This window comes from Myxine glutinosa, chromosome 6, assembly GCF_964187855.1.
Source record: "Myxine glutinosa chromosome 6, kmMyxGlut1.1, whole genome shotgun sequence".
In the NCBI taxonomy this organism is placed as follows: domain Eukaryota; kingdom Metazoa; phylum Chordata; class Myxini; order Myxiniformes; family Myxinidae; genus Myxine; species Myxine glutinosa.
Genome location: NC_136266.1, coordinates 126117847 through 126143198, shown reverse-complemented (window position 1 = coordinate 126143198; position 25352 = coordinate 126117847). Strand labels below are relative to the sequence as shown.

The window sequence follows — 25352 nt, the reverse complement described above, 5'->3', positions numbered from 1 at the left end:
AAGAGATACAGTACACAACACCAAAAACAATTCTCAGTGCCTGTTGCAAAATGAAGAATGTGAAATCCATTCAAAAATAAATTCTATATATTATGTAAATAAATGCACAACGTCACGTGAGCCCATGTTTTTACATACAGTTCCTCAACAGCAACGATTTTCTCCAAGGAAAACAAATCAACTTGCTTGCGTTTTCCAAGAAAGGTGAGGATTACAAAACGTCTGCAAATGTGCAAATCGGTCGCAGAGAATTTGAGGTTTAAATGCTCCGAGCTCATTAGACGTACAAAGAAAGGACTCCGCGTGCACAATGAGATAATGAAGATGAAACATCCCATGACAATGTTTCCTTGAAGGTGGTGCAACGGCCGTTGTACATCCCAGGAAAATTAGTGCAATTAACCGCATGCAAATCATTATCCCTTACAAGGATGTGCAGAGCGACAGCTGCACCCTGGATGCAGAGGTCTACAAAGGGTCGAGTGTTGACAAGGCGGTGAATGGGATCCATCTTGTCCACAATTAATGGCTTCAGCGGGTCAAGACAAAGGGAGGAGCACGAGGGGTGGTACACGAGGGGAGTGCATTATACTACTCATTGTACTAATGGACAACTGCAACAAAAGCCACTGTGGTCACAGTCACCTGGGATATGATTAGAGAGAGGACAGCTTTGTGCAACAAATCCCTGGTGAGTTTATGGTTGCTGGAGTCTCTAGTACCACGTCAATGCAAGTCGATGGTCCAACATCATGCCAGTACCTGTTCAAGTAATATGCAAGTACCTGGCGGAGGACAGTGTGTCTCTGATGTGATGTCACTTGAGTACTGTGTCCAACCTACACCAATATCAGGTGAACCACTGCTTTAACGTCACACATACATGTATGCCTGGTTGAAAAGTAACTCATTTGGAACGTACTTGTCTTTCTTCGGAGCATCACAATATCTGTGCCTCTCACGCAGATGTTACGAGCACGTGGGCTGACTCCAAATACCAAAATACAGGCAATGGAAGATGTTCCACATCACGAGCAAATATATATATATATATTGTTACGGGTCGCGGACAAGATGTTACTTTGGGCCGAGCGGATGGTCAACCGCGACCGTTACAGGATCCCCGATTAGTCCGACTCCCCCAACGTTGACCAATCGCGCCACAGGTATTCAATCGGGAAACCTCGAAAGCGACCGAATGTAAAGAGGAAGAGAGAAGAAAACAGAGTACGGAGGAATAACAGGATTTATTATACACACAAGCAAAAAGAAAGCAGTCACGTTTATTTACAACACATAAGATGCAGGTGACACCGTGCAATCTTTAGCTTATACAGACTTAATTACCTACCCAGGACAGAACAAACGAAGACGACTCACACGGGGAATGATGACAGGAATTGGCTGGAAGGAGAGGAAAGTCCACTGGGTCCGGCAGCACGATCCGCACGTTGGGCAGCCGCCGTTCCTTCGCGGCCCTGCTCCGAACTGCCGTCCAGGTCCCTAAGCGGTTGGCGAGCGTTGTTGCTGCTGCTGCTGTAGACGCTGCCGCTCGCGAGCAAGGTGACGAATAGCAGGCTTGGTGCTTCCTTGAATGATCTCTGCTTGTTGGACCTCACAACTCAGCTCTTTCTTGGACCCTCTCTCTTCTCAGCTCATCTGCCTTGGACCTCCTCTCGTCTCAACGGCTTGGACTCCCTCTCGTCTGCCTGTAAAAGCTCATCTGCCTTGGACCTCCTCTCGTCTCAACGGCTTGGACTCCCTCTCGTCTGCCTGTAAAAGCTCATCTCCTTTGGGAAATGCCCTGCCGTGGGTTATATAGGCCCCGCCCCTCAACCTTTGCGAACCTCCCCGATCGCTCTTCCTCCGCCCTCTCTAGCCAAACCCCTGGCTCATGGTTGGTGGAGTGGGGCTGGCTCACTCCTCCCCTCTATGATGAGGTGGAGACACGCCTTTCTTCTACGACCCTGCCTCGTGGTCAATGGCGGTTGAAGAGAAAACCACCCAAAATGCAGTTGGCAATTGGAAGGGAGGTAATTGGCACTGGGAATGGAAGTTTTGGGAGTGGGAATGAAGTTTTGGGAGTGGGAATGAAGGGAATCTATCTCTTTCACTGGTGCAATGGAGTATTTCAATTAATGGGAGACACAGCCTTACCCTAAAACACAGAATAAGATATAACTATCGAACAGGGGTATTCTATGATTAGCTGACTTGTATGCTTGTGGACTAATTATGGGACGCCCTTTTGACCTTTACACAGCTCCGGAGGCAGGAGGCGCAGACTCAAGCAATATTCATCACCAATTTACCACAATACAACACAATCAAAAAAAATACAGTCCTCATATCCGCAACACTGCACCCTCCTCCTCTTAGGCACGTCCCGGGCCTACAACTTTTATTTAGTGTGACACGTAGGTGTAGTTCCCTCTGCTTTTAACCTGACCCTGAGTGCGACAGTTTTTAAAACATAAATAAATGTGTCCCGCTGCTCCATTGCACCCTGCCTAACAGACTTACGCCCACAGTTAACCGAATTGCGGAATTGTCTTCAAACTACACACTGACGGTGGGGAGCATTATTTACAATGACTCTGCTTTTATTTACAAGACTAACCCAGGACCTGTAATTGTTCTTTCTGGGGGGGAGACAGTCTGCTCTGCATCGACGCACCATGAAAGCATCCAAAAACGCACCAATACACACCCAAGCACCAATCGGTGCAGTCACCATTGTTCAAGAAAAGAAAAGCAACAACCCCTAACCCTGCAGGTGATCTCTTGCTCTTCGGCTCCCTCTGCTGGTTATTATTATTTGTTCTTCCAGATGTTGTCATTCTTTCATTTCCTTACTGGCGGCCTATTTGCAATAAAGTGTGCCCAATGTGTCCTTTTTATTTTCCTTTACTTATGGCCCACAGGGCCGACTACGTGTGGTTCACCTGTGGGGCATCGGTGCCCTGTGGCCAAGGTCCGCCAGCAAGATTTCGGGCCCTCATGGCCGGTTCCAGCAGAGGGGCCATGCCCCAACCCATGGGGTCCATCAGTGGTGCTCGGTCACAGGCATGTGGTCCATAATGTGGTGCATCGATGCAGACAGCTGGTTCTGGGAATTTCGGGCGCACAATGGCCGACCCACGCACGCTCCCCTCAGCGCCCAATGGTGCACAGGTCATGTGGGAGACAAAAGAGACAAATGAGCGAGGGGTAAGGTCACAAGGGTACACATCAATAAGGCAATGCAAGGCGAAATGCGTACGGAGGGTGAAGTGAGAAAGCTCGTCCCTACCGTACGTCACCCCCCTGTCACCTACACTACCCTTGCCCTTACCCCATATGTACAAAATCTACACATTACCAATCCGTCGCTACTGTCACGTCTCCCCACATTTCTTCTATACCAAATTCGTCACCACAATCCCTCTAACCAAAATTTGCCATCACCCAATTCATCATCAATCCTCATAAGGAGGAAGAGATGGAACATCAAGCACAATGTCACACCCACGTCATGATGCGTCTCACATTCCAAACATTTGCACAGTAAAAAATAATCAAAACATGGCATGGTGTGGAGTACCTGTCACCTCAGGTGAGTGGATGCAGATGGTGCGAGGAGACTTCCTAATCCTAACTATCCTCTAAATGACATTAACACACTTTACACTACCCGGGGTCTCTCCCTGCCAATCCATTGGCCATCTTACACTATGGGTTCTAAAAACCAATTCCCATTGACCAAGCTGTGGTGCTTCTCAATTTGGGGTCTCACTCCCCCGATTCATCTCCCGGTGCCCTTGCACAATTTCTGGGCTGTGACGTGTAGCTCTCCCAGCAGGTCTACCCACCTGCACACATCCACCACTGTAGTTGCCACCCGAGCTTACCTAGCTCCTCACCCAAACCTAACTAACTGGGGAAGGCCCCTCCTGGCTCTGTCACCCCACTCGGTGCCCTCTGGCACTGGGCTACCCCGGGTCCGTCCTCCGGATCCTCGGGCCCCATCCACAACAACTACTACCGGCTCCCAGAGCCCACCTGCGGCCTCACCTGGCCGACATCCTCACAGTGGTGGAGTGCCCAAACCAACTACACACACTAACAGGCTACACGCCTAGCCATTTCCACAACACTAATGCACCCATCCAATCACCATTCTTCCACCCGCACCACAGATGCCAATATCCAACCACAATTTACCTATACCCTCTACCTAACACTTACACTACCCGACCCGTGTATTCGTGATGGGGGTCCACTCTTCCCCCATTCACACCTTCGCACCATCCACTCCACTCCATTGTTTCAACCATGCTCACTCCACGACCATCCATTCCAATACTCCATTTATTCCACACTACCATTCTCCATACCTGTTGTTGCACACCTGTGCACTCACACCTGGTGCCACCTGCACCCTCCTCCTCTTCCTGGACCATTGGGTCAGCACAATACACAATCACCTTCACTCACTCATACACTGCTCCACACACCTGTTCAGTTGCACAACTGTGCAATCACACCTGTTCAATCCTCAACCACACGGCATCATCTCATCTAACTACTCCCCTCTGAAACTTGCGCTTCCCAGTCGCCCCTTTAAACTATTGCGCTCCCACGTCATTATCATCCACTCTAATCTACCTGCGTCCCCACTACAGGTGTCATTGTCACTAACTAACCTTAACGTTACCTAATGTCATCTTCTGGGTCCCTCCCTACACACAATATCCTAAACCACCCGGGCTAGTTTTCACTGCCATATACCCCATAAGCTAGTGCTCCTTTGCCCCCCTCTGTGAGGGATGACAGAGTTGCCATCCCACCACATCGGGGAGGTCCTACTATCAATTTGGCACACCAAATTTCAGCCAATCAAAAATTTTGCCAATCGTCTGCCAATCACCGTACCAATCATCAAATTTTGCCTTTTTCTAATTTTGGGTCCAAAACACTAACCTCATCACTCGTCTACTTATTAGATCCTCTCGGTGCGCCAATTCCCTTCTAAAGCTCGGCTTCGTACAGCCGAGCAATGAATGCGGGTTGTTTTGTGCCAGCGGCTGGATACGTCCCGCATTCGGGGCAGGGACTGGGGCTTACCCGGGCCGAGATCCCACGCACCACCTCGGCGTGGAGCCATCCAATGTCCCGATCTCGACCTGCCGGCACGTCTCAACAAAAAGTGGTCACCATGACGACCCTTCCTATCGAGCTGCCCGCTCCGCCTAGTTGAGCACGGACGCGGCCGTTCCAAGCGAGGCCCAGCGTGGATCGCGTACGGCGGTCCTTTCGAACCCGCCGTGGCTCGGATCCCCGCTGGTTCTCGCGGCACGCGAAGCCCGGCACGCACCGAGGGCCCGATTCAGCTAAAAGTCGCTCTAACCGCTAACCCGGTTACCGTCGATGCCTCACCTGCATGCTTACACGCATACGCTACCCCTTTCTTGCTCATACCTCCAACTGTTCCCATGCTCCTCGTACCTTTCCTTACACACCTCGGTACACTCATTCCGCTCACAGACTTGGTCACACACCTGACCACCGAACACCTTGGCACACATTCGTCGTTCGCACACCTCACCAACACACCTCTTCGCGCCCCCTCCTCAGTCACCTCCTCTGTGACAATCACAGGTGTGCTCTCACTCGCACACCCAACCACGTGCCTCACGACCAACTCAAGTGTGCATTCCCACACACGCTCTACCATTCCAGGTGTGCATCCTTCCATTCCAGGTGTACATCCTCGCTCACCTGTCACAACCAACTCACGCTCCGTGTCACTCTCACTACTCTCACCTCCACTCTCGGTCGCGCACTCACCCTTACTCTCGACAGCGCACTCTTTCCTCATGTACCTGTCCGTTACACACCTTTCTTGCGCACACTCTTGCGCACACTCTCCCGTTACACCCTCTAACACTCACCACAGGCGTGCATTCCCCCTTACTCTTGACAGCGCACTCTTTCCCCATGCACCTGTCCGTTACACACCTTTCTCGCGCATCCTCTTGCGCACACTCTTTCGTTACTTCCTCCGTAACACTTACCACACCGCGCTTCCATGTACCCCCTCGCACACGCGCTACGACCGACTCACTCTCGACAGCACACTCACTGGTCGGCGCGCACTTTTTCCTCACACATCCCATGGTCGGACATTCTCGCACACCTCTTTTTTCGCACACCTGACCTGTCACACACTTCACCAACGGCCTCTCACGAACACCCGGATCCAAAGCAACCCCCAAGCCGACTGAAGCTTTCCTCACATCATATACATTGCCGAATATTTCGCCACTCACCTTGGCACCTCGTCTCCGCACCTCTTTTGCCACCTGCAAACTCTTTATTTGGTTAGTGAGCAGCACATCATGAGTTGAGCACCGACCTTGTACCAATTCCATTACCTCCTCCTTTATTTCTCTCTTAGTTTCTGTCCGTCTCTTCTTAATTTCACTCACCTCTCCTTCCACTTCCTCTAATTTTTGCTTCACCTCTTTTATTTCCCGGTGCGTCTCCTCAAGTTCGTCCTCTAAGGCTACCGTGACCGTCTCTATGTGCATCCTCACCTGCCGGTCCTTTGTCTCCATTACTTCTGTCACCTCATCCAACCTCATTGTCAGTCCCTCACGTACCATCTGACATTGCCTCTGTGTCGCTATTAAGTCATTTTTTATTTCTTTTTGTGTCGCCTTTAACCCTCCTAGTACCGCAGTGTTCTTTTGAACCTGCTCCACTAACTCCGTCTGTCCCTCTGTCAGCTGTTCCACCTCCTCCGTCAGATCTTCTATTCCCCCTTGTAACTTTGCCGTCCCATTTCTCACCTCTTTCTCCATACGCTTCTCACCTCGCTTTACCTCCTCGCGTAGCCCCGAATCCTCCTCACTTACACCTCGTCATATCCCCTCTTTCATCTCCTCCATCTCTTTTGTAGATGCCACCCTCATCTGTCCCAATTCATCCCTCTGAGCATCCAGTTTACTTTCTAACCCGATTTGCACCTCCTCTATCTGGTTCCCCATTCGTTTGATTTCCTGGGCAGATTGTTCCCCTACTTCCCGCAATCTGTCTTCCATCCTATTTTCTAACCCCATTAACCCATTTTTCACCTCTTTTATCCCATTGTCTAACCCCTCAAATTTTTTTTCTAATCCCTTAAAATTATTGTCTAATCCCCCAAATTTGTTTCCTAATCCCTCTATTCTACTCCCTAACCCTCCGATCTGGGCCCCCATGTCCTCCCTCAATTTCTTGCTATTGGACCCCATCCTTTGTTCTAACCATTGGCTATTGGCCCCCATGTCCTCCCTCAATTTCTCGCTATTGGCCCCCATGTCCTCCCTCAATTTCTCGCTATTCTGGGCCATAAGGGCCTTCATTTGTATAAAAAAAAGGTTCAAATCCACCAGCGGCGCTGCTACGGTTGCGGGCGCCGTGGCCATGTGCGAGGCGCCATTTTGCGCGCCCGTAACCTCGTGCGCGAGGCCGCCATTTTGTGCACCTGATACTCCCTCAACCACATTGCCATTGCTCTCCTCCTCCCTTTCCTCCACATACATTTCCCCGAGGTCCTGGGTTACCCCTAACCCGTCTATCTCCCCCACCGACATCCGATCGCCTTGATTGTCCATGGCGCGATGTCAAAATTCGGGTTTTATAAAACAACAAAATTTCGGCAGCTCGTGATTTTGACCAAATTTTTTTCTACACGTTTTAAAAATTTGGTTCGGGCCTCGTATCCCACTCCTAGACACCAATTGTTACGGGTCGCAGACAAGATGTTACTTTGGGCCGAGCGGATGGTCAACCGCGACCGTTACAGGATCCCCGATTAGCCCGACTCCCCCAACGTTGACCAATCGCGCCACAGGTATTCAATCGGGAAACCTCTAAAGCGACCGAATGTAAAGAGGAAGAGAGAAGAAAACAGAGTACGGAGGAATAACAGGATTTATTATACACACAAGCAAAAAGAAAGCAGTCACGTTTATTTCCAACACATAAGACGCAGGTGACACAGTGCAATCTTTAGCTTATACAGACTTAATTACCTACCCAGGACAGAACAAACGAAGACGACTCACACGGGGAATGATGACAGGAATTGGCTGGAAGGAGAGGAAAGTCCACTGGGTCTGGCAGCACGATCCGCACGTTGGGCAGCCGCCGTTCCTTCGCGGCCCTGCTCCGAACTGCCGTCCAGGTCCCTAAGCGGTTGGCGAGCGTTGTTGCTGCTGCTGCTGTAGACGCTGCCGCTCGCGAGCAAGGTGACGAATAGCAGGCTTGGTGCTTCCTTGAATGATCTCTGCTTGTTGGACCTCACAACTCAGCTCTTTCTTGGACCCTCTCTCTTCTCAGCTCATCTGCCTTGGACCTCCTCTCATCTCAACGGCTTGGACTCCCTCTCGTCTGCCTGTAAAAGCTCATCTCCTTTGGGAAACGCCCTGCCGTGGGTTATATAGGCCCCGCCCCTCAACCTTTGCGAACCTCCCCGATCGCTCTTCCTCCGCCCTCTCTAGCCAAACCCCTGGCTCATGGTTGGTCGAGTGGGGCTGGCTCACTCCTCCCCTCTATGACGAGGTGGAGACACGCCTTTCTTCTCCGACCCTGCCTCGTGGTCAATGGCGGTTGAAGAGAAAACCGCCCAAAATGCAGTTGGCAATTGGAAGGGAGGTAATTGGCACTGGGAATGGAAGTTTTGGGAGTGGGAATGAAGTTTTGGGAGTGGGAATGAAGGGAATCTATCTCTTTCACTGGTGCAATGGAGTATTTCAATTAATGGGAGACACAGCCTTACCCTAAAACACAGAATAAGATATAACTATCGAACAGGGGTATTCTATGATTAGCTGACGTGTATGCTTGTGGACTACTTATGGGATGCCCTTTTGACCTTTACACAGCTCCGGAGGCAGGAGGCGCAGACTCAAGCAATATTCATCACCAATTTACCACAATACAACACAATCAAAAAAAATACAGTCCTCATATCCGCAACAATATATATATATATATATATATATATATATATATATATATATATATATATATATATATATATATATATATATATATATATATATATTCTTGAATCACATCTATTCTCCTCTGTTGTTAGTTGCCATGTTACAAGAAAGCTGGTACTCATTTTGCCAACCTCGGAAGGATGACAGGTTGAGTCGACCCACCTGGTATTATTTCAACGGTACGACAGGGGCTCAAACTCAAGGCCCTAAGATGTTAAACCAAACACCTGAACTGTTAAGCCAACACCAGGCTTATTCTCCTCTGTACAACTGTGTGTTCAACTTCTATGTTGCATGTATTACAATTTGTGTTTGTAAATAACCCACCTACAATACAGCACAATGGCACACGAGATGATACGATTTAAACCAGTTTTGACCCGGCAACATATTTACACAGTCCATTTATACCGGTTAGAAAATATCCCCCCAGCCTAAGATGGTTTAAGTCTGTTCCTGTATCCGGTACTACTTGCAGTTATATGTTCAGACACAGAGTGAAGGTGAAACTGGTTTCGAACCGAAAGAATGTGCTCTTGCAAATGGAGGAATTGAGTATATGAGGCTCTACTGCTAAAAGTCCTGTAAGTTACTGATCCAGTATTGTACGACTTCCTTTCTCCAAAAGGTCCGAAAGGCTCCTCGATCATATGAATGTTTGGTCTCACGTCAACATCGATCATATGAATGTTTGGTCTCACGTCGACATCATGTGGGTACTTGTTCTAGTGTCGTGTGGATATTTGGTCAAACAACACGTGGTTAATTGGTCTAACAACAGGTGGGTAATTTGTCTAATAACACGTGGGTAATTGGTCTGCCACCACATGAGGTTTTGGTGCAATGTCACATGTATGTGGCTTTCGAAAGAGTCCAACTGAGCTGCCTTCCCCACGGAATTCTTGGGATTGGAAATATGCTTCGTCTGATTTTACCTTCACTGTGGTTTATACGATACCTTCACTCAACTTGAGTGTTGTAATAATTAAACAATCATCTCCCAGATGTCGTACAGTCATCGGAGCTATGGTTTGGAAGAACAGAATTGCTACAGGTTTAGCGAAGTGGTTCCTGTCCATTATGGTACACTGTACGTACTCCAGAGGCCTAGAGTGTCATCTCTCATAGTCCGCCGAGAATAGCTCGAACTACCACGCTAATAAGGTAAAGAGCCAAGACATGGCAACGCGATACTAAATGCAAAGATTCCTTTTCTATTTGAGGCCATAAAGATAAAAATTGGTTCCCAAAAGACTTCTGGATTTCTGCGTCCCTTCCCTTTTGACACCTGCAGCTGGCAAATAATCCATCCTTGACAGGAATACCTAATCTTGGTTGCACTAGTCACTGGAGACATGATGGAAATGCCTACTGCAATCATTGTTTAGTTCATCAAACCATACTTGTCTCTGCATTACAGCAATTAAACCACATGTCCTCCTGCCTTCTGCAATGTCTATTTAATAATGGCCCTGTCACATATCTTCAAATGTTTCTCCCTGCCCATATCAGCCAGCACATTCAAAATTGCTCATCAACTGTCATTGCATAGGAATTGCTGCTGCAAAGTTGACATTGCAAAGTTGACAATTGCTGCTGCAGTTGACATGCTGCAAAGGAATTTGTAAAAAAAAAAAAAAAAAATCTTGTTTCCTAATCACACCTTAAAAAAAAATTTTTTTACCATAGTATCCCTCTCTATCTCCCGCTCCTATTATTACGTGCTCAATGCATGTTAGCCCTTATACGGGCCTCGACCAAGTATACAAAAAATGACAGCTATATTCATTATAATTGTAATTACCTAATCATTATTTATTTGTATGTAAAAAAAATTCCACACCTCAAATGGAAGAAAACATTCAATAGCAGATAATGGCATTATATGCAAATTCAAAAGTTCACCAGGTCAAATAATTATGTAGCAATGGTTTTAAATACAAACCTTTGGATGAGTTGGTTAGGTGACAACAACAAGCGATTTTTATATTTGTTACTTGCGAAAATCGAAGATTTTTCAAGTATGTTGGTTGGTCTTGTGCGTTAGTTATTCTGTTTGTTTGTCTGTCTGTCAATCGCCTGCAGGTCACAATTTTAAACCGATCTTTACGAAATTTCACCAAATGGTAGAGTTGGTCATAAAAAGCCTATTGATTTTGAGGTCAAAATGTCAACATAGGCCAAAGGTCAACAACTTTATCAAATATCTAAAATCCTCGGTTTTCATCCGATTGACTTGAAATTTAAAGAGGATTTGGAAATCATGTCACTGAATTCAACCACCAATTATTTTTGAGGTCAACATAGGCCAAAAGGTCACCATAGGCCAAAGGTCAACAACTTAAGGTGGAATTTCTAAAATCCTCAATTTTCATCCGATTGACTTGAAATTTGAAGAGGATTTGCATATCGAGTCACTGAATTCAACCACCAATTATTATTGAGGTCAACATAGGCCAAAAGGTAAACATAGGCCAAAGGTCAACCACTTATTTTAGGGATTTCGCAAGTATCGTGCCAAGCACGACATTTCTTGTTACTTGGCGAAAAAAAGAAAATTTGGACAAGGATGTTGATCACTCCGGTTTGTGTGTGTGTTTGTCTGTTTGCTCACTTGCATTTGCCTACAGGTCACAATTTTCAACTGATCTTCACGAAACTTCACCAAATGGTGGAGTTGGTTGTCCTACAGAATCCTTTTTATTTTTGAGGTCAAAAGGTCAAAAGGCCAACATAGGCCAAAGGTCAACCTTTTTTTTTCAAATTTCTAAAATCCTCAATTTTCATCTGATTGACTTGAAATTTGAATATGATTTTCATATCAGCTAACTGAATTCAACCACCATCTATTTTTGAGATCAGCATAGGCCAAAAATTCAACATGAGCCAAAGGTCAACAACCTTTTCAAATTTCTAAAATCCTCAGTTTTCATCCGTTCACTTGAAATTTGAATGGGATTTTCATATCAGCGAACTGAATTCAACCACCAACTATTTTTTAGATCAGCATTGGCCAAAAGGTCAACATAGGCCAAAGATCAACAACCTTTTGAAATCATACTAAAATACACAATATGGTGTCTGTCTGTCAGTCTAACGATTTTTGACTTCAATTTATTCGATCTTTACTTATCCAATATCAACCAAACTTGACAGGAGGACTATGGGTCACACAATGAAGGTTGTTGCGCATTCATTTGCCCCCCTCCTCAAAGGGGTTTTCTCCACCAAGTGGGTGTTCCCCACCAATAGGGTTGTGTGTTGAGGTGTATATCTGGGTTAAGATAGCTTTATCGTGACGTTTTCCTCAGGCAGCTTCTAATAACAATGCTAATGATAATATCATAATATCAATGTCATTCCAAAAAAATATTAATACGGTATGAATTAATATATCCCGTCTCCCCAATGGGTGTTTCCCCCTTGAACAAACGCCCTGTTAACTTGTATAAACAGCTTATCGTGCCGTTTTGGTGGGGACACCCTTTACCAGAAGTAAAAATTATTATACACCACAAACACGTAATGATTACGTTATGAAACGTCACAACTGCTGTTTAATACTAAACTGAAAGGGAGAAAACACGGGGTGTGTTTAGTTACAAGGCAGCTAGCTAGCGTTTGCCAAGTCAACCGTTCCTTATCAACAGTTTTGAATGGAGTGCTTGTTCAAATGCTTAAACCACTTGGCGAGTGCTCCACAATAAATTTGGTAAATGAACACACCCACAATGTTCTTGAGGCCTGACCCTAGATCTAGTTTCTACAATCCTCAATTTTCATCCGATTGACTTTGAATTTGAATGGGATTTTCATATCAGCAAACTGAGTTCAAGCACCAACTATTTTTGAGATCAACATAGGCCAAATTTCGAAAATTGTCAATTTTCATCCGATTAACTTAAAATTTGAAGATGACCACCAATTATTTTGGGGGTCAAAAGGATGCTCTACTGAGTGCCATTCTAATTTGGTCTCTTTTGCCAAGTGTCGCTCGATGAGTGATTTTTTATTTGTTTGTCTGTCCGTTTGTGAGCATGATATCTCAAAAAGTTGTGGATGGATTCAAACGAAACCTGGTGGACAGATTGGGTGTGTGACAAAGAAGAAATGATTTAATTTCGGTGAAGATTTGAATCCAGATCCGGATGAGAGAATTTTTAAAATGATTCTTCACCATTGAGTGATAGGGCTAAAACCAATAGGCAAACAAACGAACAGACAATCAGACTACCAGGGGCGGAAACATAACCTGCGTCCACCTTCGGTGGTGGAGGGATTAATGAAGTCATTTCACGGCCACGTTTTGCTTGCAACAGAAGGAAAGATTATAATGAAGCAGCGAGGCATTTTCAGCTTTTGTTCATTTAAACCACCATGTCGTCTCTCGAGCACGTACCTCGGGTTTGCAATGACACACCAGCTCAGCACCCATCTCAAGGCATTGCCCACCAAACTGACACGTGGAGAAGTCACAGCCTTGGCTATAATCCTTTTCTCCAAAGTCTGTTATGGTTGGGAGGGTGAGGGAGAGAAGTGTAACAAATGAAAGAACAGCGACTTTAACACATAATGGTGAAAGGGAGGAGGAGAGGGAGGGGGTGTGGAGTTTAGAATTGTTTAATTCCTGGGAAAGCTGTTGCTATCACACAAAATAGACAAACCGGCTGTACAGTAGCAAAAACATAACCGCAGCCATACAGCAATATCGCTCCATCAAATGGTGCGGAGTTGGTTGTGGGAGTGGGAGGGCATTTATGGAGAGAGAGAGAGAGAGAGAGAGAGAGAGAGAGAGAGAAGAGTGAGAGAGAGAGAGAGAGAGAAGAGTGAGAGAGAGAGAGAGAGAGACTTTTGTGCCCTTTTATTATAAAAATACAAGCAATTCCACAAAGCGGTTGTAAGCAAAGCAACCAGTTAAAAGAAACATTTCGTAAGGATCATGAATTCACCAAAAGGAGCAAAGGATATATAAAGGCAGCAAGTATAAAAATTTTACAAACCAAAGGTGAAGACACAAACAAAACCACAAACAATTTCAAAGGAAATGCTCATGCAAGAGCTATGACCACATCAAGAGCAAAATTAAGCGTTTAATTAAATTAAGCGAAACATTGAGAGAGGGAGAGAGAGGGAGAGAGAGGGAGAAAGGGAGAAAGGGAGAGAGAGAGAGAGAGAGAGAGAGAGAGAGAGAGAGAGAGAGAGAGAGAGAGAGAGAGAGAGAAGAGTGAGAGAGAGAGAGAGAGAGAGAAGAGTGAGAGAGAGAGAGAGAGACTTTTGTGCCCTTTTATTATAAAAATACAAGCAATTCCACAAAGCGGTTGTAAGCAAAGCAACCAGTTAAAAGAAACATTTCGTAAGGATCATGAATTCACCAAAAGGAGCAAAGGATATATAAAGGCAGCAAGTATAAAAATTTTACAAACCAAAGGTGAAGACACAAACAAAACCACAAACAATTTCAAAGGAAATGCTCATGCAAGAGCTATGACCACATCAAGAGCAAAATTAAGCGTTTAATTAAATTAAGCGAAACATTGAGAGAGGGAGAGAGAGGGAGAGAGAGAGAGAAAGGGAGAGAGAGAGAGAGAGGGAGGGAGAGAGAGGGAGAGAGAGAGAGAGAGAGAGAGAGAAAGTAGAGGTGAAGGGATAAAGAAAGAGAGGGAGGAGAAAAATCTCGCACGCCGAGGTGTCCACAACGTAAAGCGATACAATGAAACCAGAGAGAGAGAAAAAAACACAAACCCATGAAAATCTATCGCCAGGACGACCCACTGAGAGCGAGGAAAAATGACTTTAAGAGGCTTTGGCGGAGCGAACTGGGCTAGCCAGGCGAGCCGGCACAATGGAAACGCGCGCAATTTGCTTTGTGCACCGCGATTGATGGTGGCAGCTCCGCAGATGTGCGAACCTTGGAACAAAACATCGTGGTCGCAGAGCTTAGCAGTCTCAGAGTCTTCTCTTTATCCTCTCTTCCACTTTTGGAGAGCGAGAAACCCCAGTGCGTATTGGAGCTGCCATGAACCACCGCCTACCTCCCCCCCTCCGCGCCCCCCAATACCACAACCACTCTCCACCACCACCGAACTTCTTGCTCCAATGAGATACTTCCATAAAACCTAGTGTAAACCGCAGGTGGGGGCTTTTAATAATCTGAGGATCCTGAAAATCTACATTCTCTGTTGAGCCTCATCCAGAAAATTGCGAGCGTTTGACAACCACCTGCCCTGAGCAGCCATCTTTTATTGGTAGAAATTGTTCAAGGCTTCGATTTGCATTTACTGCAGATTGGATAAGAAGCAGACATTTTCCACATTTCGTGACACAATAAGGAGGACGTTGTTCACACTTAGCAAGGTCTGCTTCCTCTTAGGGTATCTTGAGCATAATGACCCTCCCTCCACCATGTCAACTTCCCCACCCCCTTTAAAAGCCCCCCAACTTCTTGCTATACCAATTGTGAAAGCACTCTATTTACGAACGCACGTACTTCATGTCCCTCCATTGTGCTGCTCAGAAAGACTTATTGAGTCGAGTCGATCCATGATATGTCGATCACCACATCCATTTAACACTCCTTCTGCCAGGCTTTTACTCGCGAACGAAGCAGCCATGGGGGAAAGGTGGGAGGGGGGGGGGTGCAGGTCGTGGCCTCTACTCATGGAGGTTGTCATGAGTCATTGAAGGAGAAAGGTTCCATCTTTACCATGCTGCTACCACATCACTACTGCAGGAAGCCACTGATGATCTCTACAAGGGGGATGAGAACATCGAGCTTCAGGAGAAAAGGAGATTGAGCATGGTTCACGGTTTAATTACGTGGTTCTTGGCTTGCTGGTAACTCTCTCCACCTTCAGTGTATCACGTACTCTATCTCTCAGTACTTCCTTGCACTCTTTCGATAAAACCGGGCCATTGATACCTATTTGCGCTCCTCACAACATATGGGGCCATTGATTCAGCGCATAAATTGCACTTAAGAGATCTAGAACCAATGCTGCGAAGAACTCAACCGAGGAACACATCAATAACCACCCATGCGCAGGACCTAGCACCAAGCACCAAAATTGCTAACTACCCAAACGAGGGACCTATCACAAACCATCAAACCACAGGGATAAATTGCTATAATCACCCAAACAAGAGACCGATCGCGAATGACCGAAATTTGGAATATTTTGCGAACCACCAAACAAAGGACTGAATACTATCCACCCAATCCGATGGAAGGATCACTCACGACCCAAATGCAGGACCAGGACCTATCAATAACCACCCAAACATCAGACTTGGACCTACTGAAAGCATTCATATGCATGACCTATTGCTATCTGACCTACACATATGACCGAATTCTAACTACTCAGACGTGGGACTTACCGTTATTCAATCAAACACGGGACCTATTACTAACGACCTAATATATGGATCATCCCATCAACCACCTACCGCTCACGACCCAAACGTGGGACATTACTGCAAACAATCCATACGTAGGATAACACTAACCACCCGAACAAGGAACATACCACGAACCACCCAAACATGGAACATACCACTAACCACCCAAACAAGGAACATATCGCTAACAACCCAAACATGGAACATACCACTAACCACCCGAACAAGGAACATAACACTAACCAGTCAAACATAGAACATAGCACTAACCACCCAAACATGGAATATACCGCTAACCACCCAAACAAGGAACATAGCACTAACCACCCAAACATGGAACATACCGCTTACCACCCAAACATGGAACATACCACTGACTACCCAAACATGGAACATACCGCAAACCACCCAAACAAGGAACATAACACTAACCAGTCAAACATAGAACATACCACTAACCACCCAAACATGGAATATACCGTGAACCACACAAACATGGAATATACCGCGAACCACTCAAACATGGAATATACCGCTAACCACCCAAACATGGAACATAGCGCTAAACACCCAAACATGGAACATACAGTTAACCACCCAAACAAGGAACATACCACTAACCACCAAAACAAGGAACATACCACTAACCACCAAAACAAGGAACATACCACGAACCACCTCAACAAGGAACATAGCACGAACCAGCCAAACATAGAACATACCACTAACCACCCAAACATGGAATATACCGCTAACCACTCAAACATGGAATATACCACTAACCACCCAAACATGGAACATACCGCTTACCACCCAAACAAGGAACATACCACCAACCACCCAAACAAGGAACATACCACTAACCAGCCAAACATAGAACATACCACTAACCACCCAAACATGGAACATACCGCTTACCACCCAAACATGGAACATACCGCTTACCACCCAAACATGGAACATACCGCTAACCACCCAAACATGGAACATACCACTTACCACCCAAACATGGAATATACCACCAACGACCCAAACATAGAACATACCGCAAACCACCCAAACATGGAACATACCGCAAACCATCAAACATGGAACATACCGCTAACCAGTCAAACATAGAACATACCACAAACCACCCAAACATGGAACATACTGCTAATCACCCAAACATGGGACATACCATTAACCACCCAAACATGGAATATACCACTAACCACCCAAACATAGAACATACTGCTAACCACCCAAACATGGAACATGTACCGCTAACCACCGAAACATGGAACATACCGTGAACCACCCAAACATGGGACATACCGTTAACCACCCAAACATGGAATATACCACTAACCACCCAAACATTGAACATACTGCTAACCAGTCAAACATCGAACATACCGCAAACCACCCAAACTTGGAGCATACCGCTAACAACCCAAACATGGAACATACCGCTAACCACCGAAACATGGAACATACCGCTAACCATCAAACATGGAACATACTGCTAACCACCCGAACAAGGAACATAGCACTAACCAGTCAAACATAGAACGTACCGCGAACCATCAAACATGGAACATACCGCTAACCACCCAAACATGGAACATACCGCTAACCAGTCAAACATAGAACATACCGCTAACCACCCAAACATGGAACATACCGCTAACCACCCAAACATGGAACATACCGCTAACCATCAAACAGGGAACATACCGCTAACCACCCAAACATGGAACATACCGCTAACCATCAAACATGGAACATACCTCTAACCACCCGAACAAGGAACATACCGCTAACCACCCAAACATGGAACATACCGCTTACCACCCAAACATGGAACAAACCGCTAACCAGTCAAACATAGAACATACCGCAAACCACCCAAACATGGAACATACCGCTAACCACTTAAGCATGGAACATACCGCTAACCACCCAAACATGGAACATACCGCTTACCACCCAAACATGGAACATACCGCTAACCACCCAAACATGGAACATACCGCTAACCATCAAACATGGAACATACCGCTAACCACCCAAACATGGAACATACCGCTAACCATCAAACATGGAACATACCGCTAACCATCAAACATGGAATATACTCAGTGATACCGCTAACCACCAATCATAGAACATACCGGTGATACCGCTAACCACCCAAACATGGAACATACTGGTGATATCACTAACCACACAAACATATGGAGCATACTGCTAACCACTCAAACATGGAATATACCGCTAACCAACCAAACATAGAACATACTGCTAACCACCCAAACATGGAACATATACCGCTAACCACCCAAACATGGGACATACCGCTAACCACCCAAACATGGAATATACCGCTAACATGGAACATAACCACCCAAACATGGAACATAGCGCTAACCACCCAAACATGGAACATACCGCTAACCACCCAAACAAGGAACATACCACTAACCACCAAAACAAGGAACATACCACTAACCACCCAAACATGGAATATACCGCTAACCACCCAAACATAGAACATACCGCTAACCATCAAACATGGAATATACCGCTAACCACCCAAACATGGGACATAGGCCTACCGATAACCACCCAAACATGGGACATACCACTAACCACCCAAACATGGGACATACCACTAACCACCCAAACATGGAACATACCGCTAACCACCAAATATGGGGACGATTTCTAATGACCCAAACGCCATGCCTGTAACATAACCCTGCAGGTGTCTGTCCATGGAGTGAGTACATGATCTCTTCGATCTCTTTTTCATACGTGCTGGAGTCACAGCCCTCGGTGGGTCACCAACACAGTTTAATACAAAAGTATTTATTCATGGATTATGAAGAAAAAGGCATAACGCTCTATCTCGTGTGATAGATTATATTGTAGCGGTTACCGCTGGATGCACACAATCGCCTTGCACCGGCCAGAACACGGCCAGACGCGCCTCTCCCGGGCATGCCCGGACTCACTGTTCCCGGGCACGCCCGAACCTCCCGGGCACGCCCGGTCTCGTCTTTCCCGGGCATGCCCGCTCTCGCCTTTCCAGGGCTCGCCCAGAGCGTCCGGGCATGCCCGCTATCGCCTTTTCAGGGCTCGCCCAGAGCGTCCGGGCATGCCCGCTATCGCCTTTCCAGGGCTCGCCCAGAGCGTCCGGGCATGCCCGCTATCGCCTTTCCAGGGCTCGCCCAGAGCGCCCGGGCACGCCCAGCCTCGACTTGCCAGGCCGCAGCCAAACACGCCCGGGCAGGTCCAGACTCGCCTTTCCAAGGCTCGCCCTTGACACCCGGGCATGCCCGGTATAGCTTTTGCCGGGCAAACTTCCCAACATAAATGTGTATATATATTGCTGCCCGATAAACGGGCTTGTCAGAATACCTGAGCTGTTTTGTTTCAATAAAGCAACTCGGACGAATTCCGTCTTTGGTCGCGTCAATTCTTTCGACTCGCGTTGGAGCGCAGTTCCTTCATTGGTGACCTACCGACATGGATACGGCAGTGACGCTTAAACTGCCTACCTTCTGGGAGGCTCACGCGGCTGTTTGGTTCGCTCAGGCGGACTCTCAGTTCGCCCTGCGAGGCATCACCGCGGACGACACCCGCTTCCACCATGTTGTGGCGGCGCTCGGTTCCGCCACTGCGGCCCGCGCCTTGAGCCTCCTCGAGCACCCGCCGGCTGCTGACAAATACGACGCGCTGAAGACACTCCTCCTCGACGCTTTCGCCCTCTCACCGGCAGCACGCGCACGGCGCCTGCTCGCTCTGCCCGAGCTCGGCGACACGCGCCCGTCAGAGCGCATGGACTATATGCTCTCATTGCTCGGTGAGCACTCTCCGGATTTTCTGTTCAGCGAGCTGTTCCTTCGCCAGCTGCCTCACCCGGTACGCCTCGCCCTGGCTGGCACGTTGATCACGGATTCCCGCATCCTCGCCAGGGAAGCCGATAAGATCTCCTCGGCGGGCCAGCACATCGGCGCGGTTACCTGGAGCCCGCCGCCGTCCGAGGCGACGCCCGAGCGCCCTGCGCGGTTGGAGGCCGAACTGCCGGTGCAACTGGCGGCCGCCACGCCGCACCGCCCGCTTCCTACACGACGGCCAGGGCCTCCACCTGACCGGGCGTGGTGTTATTACCACGCCAGGTTCGGACACAAGGCTCGGACGTGCCGGCCCCCGTGCATTTTCGGCAGGTCGGGAAACGGCCGGGCCGGCGTTCATTCCCAGCCATGAGCGCCGGCCACTCGGGCAACTTGCTGTTTATTCGGGACAAAGCGTCTGGGCGGCGTTTCCTGTGTGACACCGGCGCCCAACTGAGCGTCATACCCGCCTCCGAGCAGGACAGGCGGGACGCCGTTTGCGGCCCCTCTTTGGTCGCTGCTAATGGCTCGGCCATACGCACTTTCGGCCCACGCGTCGTCACCCTCTGCTTCGGCAGCCAGCGTTTTCAATGGACTTTTGTGACCGCCTGTGTCCCCATGGCTTTGCTGGGCGCCGACTTCCTCTGCGCGCACGGGCTGCTGGTCGACGTCAAACGTCGTCGCCTTGTCAACGCCAAGACCTTCAGCTCCCTGGCGTGCACGATGAGCAGCTCCGCGCCGACCGAACTGGCGTGCGCCCTCCCAGCAGCGAACGAGTTCGCTCGCCTGCTCGCGGAATTCCCGGCCCTCACGCGGCCGACGTTTTCGGCCGTCGCGGTGTGGCACGGGATCGAGCACCACATACCCACTACGGGCCCGCCGGTCTACGCCAGGGCCCGCCGCCTCGACCCGGCCAAGTTCGCCGTGGCGAAGGCCGAGTTCGACGCGTTGGAGCACCTCGGCATCGTGCGGCGCTCCGATAGTGCGTGGGCCTCGCCACTGCACATCGTGCCAAAGCCGGGGGGTGGATGGCGCCCATGTGGCGACTACCGCCGTCTCAACGACGCTACCACCCCCGACAGGTACCCGATCCCGCATATTCAGGACTTTTCCGCCCGTTTGGCGGGACGGGTCATCTTTTCGAAAATTGACCTGATACGGGGCTACCACCAGCTACCTGTCCGGGCGGCCGACGTCCCGAAGACGGCCGTCATCACGCCGTTCGGCCTGTTCGATTTTTTGCGGATGCCGTTTGGCCTCAAGAACGTGGCCCAGGCGTTCCAGCGCTTGATGGACGGCGTGCTGCGTGACCTGCCGTTTCTTTTCGTCTATCTGGACGATATCCTCGTCGCCAGCACGTCCCGCGCCGAGCACCTCCTCCACCTCCGAACACTGTTCGGTCGCCTCAGCGAGCACGGCTTAATTGTCAACCCGGTCAAATGCCACTTCGGCGCGACGACCGTTGACTTTTTGGGCCACCGCATCACCAAGACCGGGGCCGTGCCGCTGCCGACCAAGGTCGAGGCCATCACCACGTTCCCACGTCCCCGTTCCATCAAGGCCCTCCAAGAGTTCCTCGGCATGGTGAATTTTTATCACCGATTCGTGCCCCGCGCTGCTCAGCTCATGCGGCCCCTTTACGAGGCCCTCCGGGGCAAGCCGGCCAAGCATGACATTGTTTGGTCCGCGGCCATGGACGCGGCCTTCGCCAGCGCCAAACGGGCCCTCGCCGACGCAACGCTGCTGGCTCACCCGGTGCTCAACGCGCCCATCGCCCTCACTATGGACGCCTCCAACTACGCGGTGGGCGCCGTCCATGAGCAATGGGTGGACGGGGTTTGGCAGCCACTCGCTTTTTTCAGCCGGCAACTCCGGCCGAACGAGTTAAACTACAGCACGTTCGACCGCGAGCTGCTCGGGCTATTCCTGGCCGTTCGCCATTTCCGACACCTCCTGGAGGGCCGCCCGTTCACGGCTTTCGTCGACCACAAGCCGTTGGTCTACGCAATGGCTAAGGTCACGGAGCCGTGGTCGGCCCGCCAGCAGCGCCACCTCTCCGCCGTGTCGGAGTTCACCACGGACATCTGGCACGTCGCCGGCAAAGACAACGCCGTGGCCGACTGTCTTTCTCGGGCCAGCGCGAACGCGGTCCACCTCGGCGTGGACTTCGCGCTCATGGCGACCGACCAGACCACCGACGCCTCGGTGCAGGCACTCCATGCGGCGGACACGGGCCTCCGCCTGGCCGACATTCCCTTTGCGGGCACCGTCCTGCTCTGCGACGTCTCTCAGGGCCAGCCTCGCCCCATCGTGCCCGTTTCCTGGCAGCGCCGCATCTTCGCCTCCATCCACGGCCTTTCTCACCCGGGCCAGAAAGCTTCTCAGAAGCTAGTGTCGGCGCGTTTCGTCTGGCACGGCCTTCGACGAAACATCCGCGACTGGGCCAACGCCTGCACGGCCTGCCAGCGGGTCAAGGTCCACCGCCACACGCAGGCCCCGCTGGCCCTTTCGCCGTGCCTGAACGGCGTTTCGACCACGTCCACGTGGACCTGGTGGGTCCCCTGCCCCCCTCGCGGGGGTTCACCCACCTGCTCACCATGGTGGACAGGACCACCAGGTGGCCGGAGGCTGTGCCCCTCGCCTCCACCACCACCGCCGACGTGGCGCAGGCGTTCATCGCCACCTGGGTCGCGCGCTTCGGCGCACCAGCGGACATCTCGTCCGACCGCGGCCCACAGTTCACGTCTGAGCTTTGGGGCGCGGTCGCCCGTTCGTTGGGGGTCACGCTGCACCGCACCACGGCCTACCACCCCCAAGCCAACGGGTTGTGCGAGCGGTTTCACCGCTCCATGAAGGCCGCACTCATGGCCGGCCTTCAGGACGACGATTGGGCCGACCGGCTGCCGTGGGTCCTTTTGGGCCTTCGCACGGCCCCCAAGGAAGACCTCCAGGCGTCCGCCGCCGAGCTCGTCTACGGCCAGCCGCTCCGCGTCCCGGGCGAATTCGTGCCCGACGCTACCAGTCCCTGGTCCGCCGCTCGCCAGCGCTCGGACCTCCAGGAGGCCGCCCGACGATTTGCCCCCGTGCCGACGTCCCGCCACGGTGGCCCCCAGTCCTACGTCCCCCCGGCGCTTCGCACAGCGGAGTACGTCTTTGTGCGTCATGACGCGCACCGGGGGCCACTCCAGCCGCCGTACGACGGGCCCTTCCGGGTCCTGCGACGGGGCGACAAGTCTTTCATCGTCGACTTCGGCGGCCGGCCGGACCGGATTTCTGTGGACCGCCTCAAACCGGCGCACATGGACGTCGACCGACCACCACGGTTGGCCCTTCCTCCGCGGCGAGGCCGCCCCCCGTCCACAGTTCCCCCCACTCGACCACCCACCACCACGTCGGACCCCTCCCCACGACCCTCCAGGGGTCGCTTCGGCCGGGTCATCCGGACCCCCCTTAAATTGACCCTGCCGGTGCAGGTCGATTCTGGAGGGGCGTGTGTAGCGGTTACCGCTGGATGCACACAATCGCCTTGCACCGGCCAGAACACGGCCAGACGCGCCTCTCCCGGGCATGCCCGGACTCACTGTTCCCGGGCACGCCCGAACCTCCCGGGCACGCCCGGTCTCGTCTTTCCCGGGCATGCCCGCTCTCGCCTTTCCAGGGCTCGCCCAGAGCGTCCGGGCATGCCCGCTATCGCCTTTCCAGGGCTCGCCCAGAGCGTCCGGGCATGCCCGCTATCGCCTTTCCAGGGCTCGCCCAGAGCGCCCGGGCACGCCCAGCCTCGACTTGCCAGGCCGCAGCCAAACACGCCCGGGCAGGTCCAGACTCGCCTTTCCAAGGCTCGCCCTTGACACCCGGGCATGCCCGGTATAGCTTTTGCCGGGCAAACTTCCCGACATAAATGTGTATATATATTGCTGCCCGATAAACGGGCTTGGGAGAATACCTGAGCTGTTTTGTTTCAATAAAGCAACTCGGACGAATTCCGTCTTTGGTCGCGTCAATTCTTTCGACTCGCGTTGGAGCGCAGTTCCTTCAATATTATCATTATTATTATTATTGGCACACAACCCTGGTTTACCTGACAGTTTCCCACACGTGCTCCTCACCTGGCATACATGATACATAATTTCCAACGTTCAAGATCCACAATATTCGAATGAAACCCCCTGATAGACCCACAATTCGGTATAGGACCTTGAAAAGCCACGGTCCACCCACGGAGAGTGCGGCTGACGGACCCGCCAAGCCGATACAGTAACAATCCCGGGACACGGCGACAGTTCAACATACTCACCCAGACAACCTCTGCCTCTGCAACGGGAGGAAGACCCGGACCTGGCTGCGGCGCTCAAGGTGAGCAAGGTGAGCAGGACAAGCCGAGAACGGGGCGCGCCCGACCACGAGTCGCTGCTCCCCATCCCGGCCGAAGTGCGCTCACAGAAGGCCGCCCGCGGGGCGCATCGTGCTGCCTGCCGGGCGGCGGATCTTGCGCGGATCCACGGGGTGCGGAGGATGCGCTGGCGAGCGGGGACGCCCGACGCGGTGGCTTGAGCAGGAGAGCGAGGTATTGAAAAAGAGCGGACGGATGGTGGGTAACTGGGTGGGGATAAAATGGGAGGGGCGCAGGGAAGGTGCGAGGGGGTGGGGTCGATATTGGGTGTGGAATGGGGATGGACGGAAGAATGGGAGGAGGGGAGACTCGGGATGATGATTCGACTCACATGAAGTTAGTGTAGAAGAGATTTGGCGCCTGAATTAGTCCGGTGCTCGGTTGGGGAGGCAATGGACGCTCCAGAGCAAACTGTAATCATTACCGAAGCAACACCTCCGCTATATTAACACCTCCACCTCCACCGGAGGTAATTATATTCGAGTCGTACGAATGGCTGGCTATACCAGGTGCAATCAGCAGCATGCGTTTCTATACCTTTCCTCCAGAATATTTCGGCATGGCCACTCGGAGGTCTAGGAGGCAGACCCCTATACTCGGAGGACCTGAGCCCTATATGTGAACACACAAACATTTGCCAAATTACGA

At 50.3% G+C, this 25352-nt stretch overlaps 1 protein-coding gene across 1 annotated transcript in view; it reads right to left on the bottom strand.

Annotated features, from left to right (window-relative positions):
* The window catches only part of LOC137412624 (tomoregulin-1-like), a 152223-nt gene extending 127321 nt beyond the window's left edge, over nt 1-24902 (bottom strand). The window contains exons 1-2 of the mRNA XM_078780486.1: nt 24609-24902; nt 13435-13541 (exon numbers count right to left, since the gene is read on the bottom strand). Coding sequence (XP_078636612.1) covers nt 13435-13541; nt 24609-24732 — 231 coding nt within the window. The 5' untranslated portion in view covers nt 24733-24902. The remainder of the gene's footprint in view (nt 1-13434; nt 13542-24608) is intronic.
* Nucleotides 24903-25352: the final 450 nt, after the last annotated feature.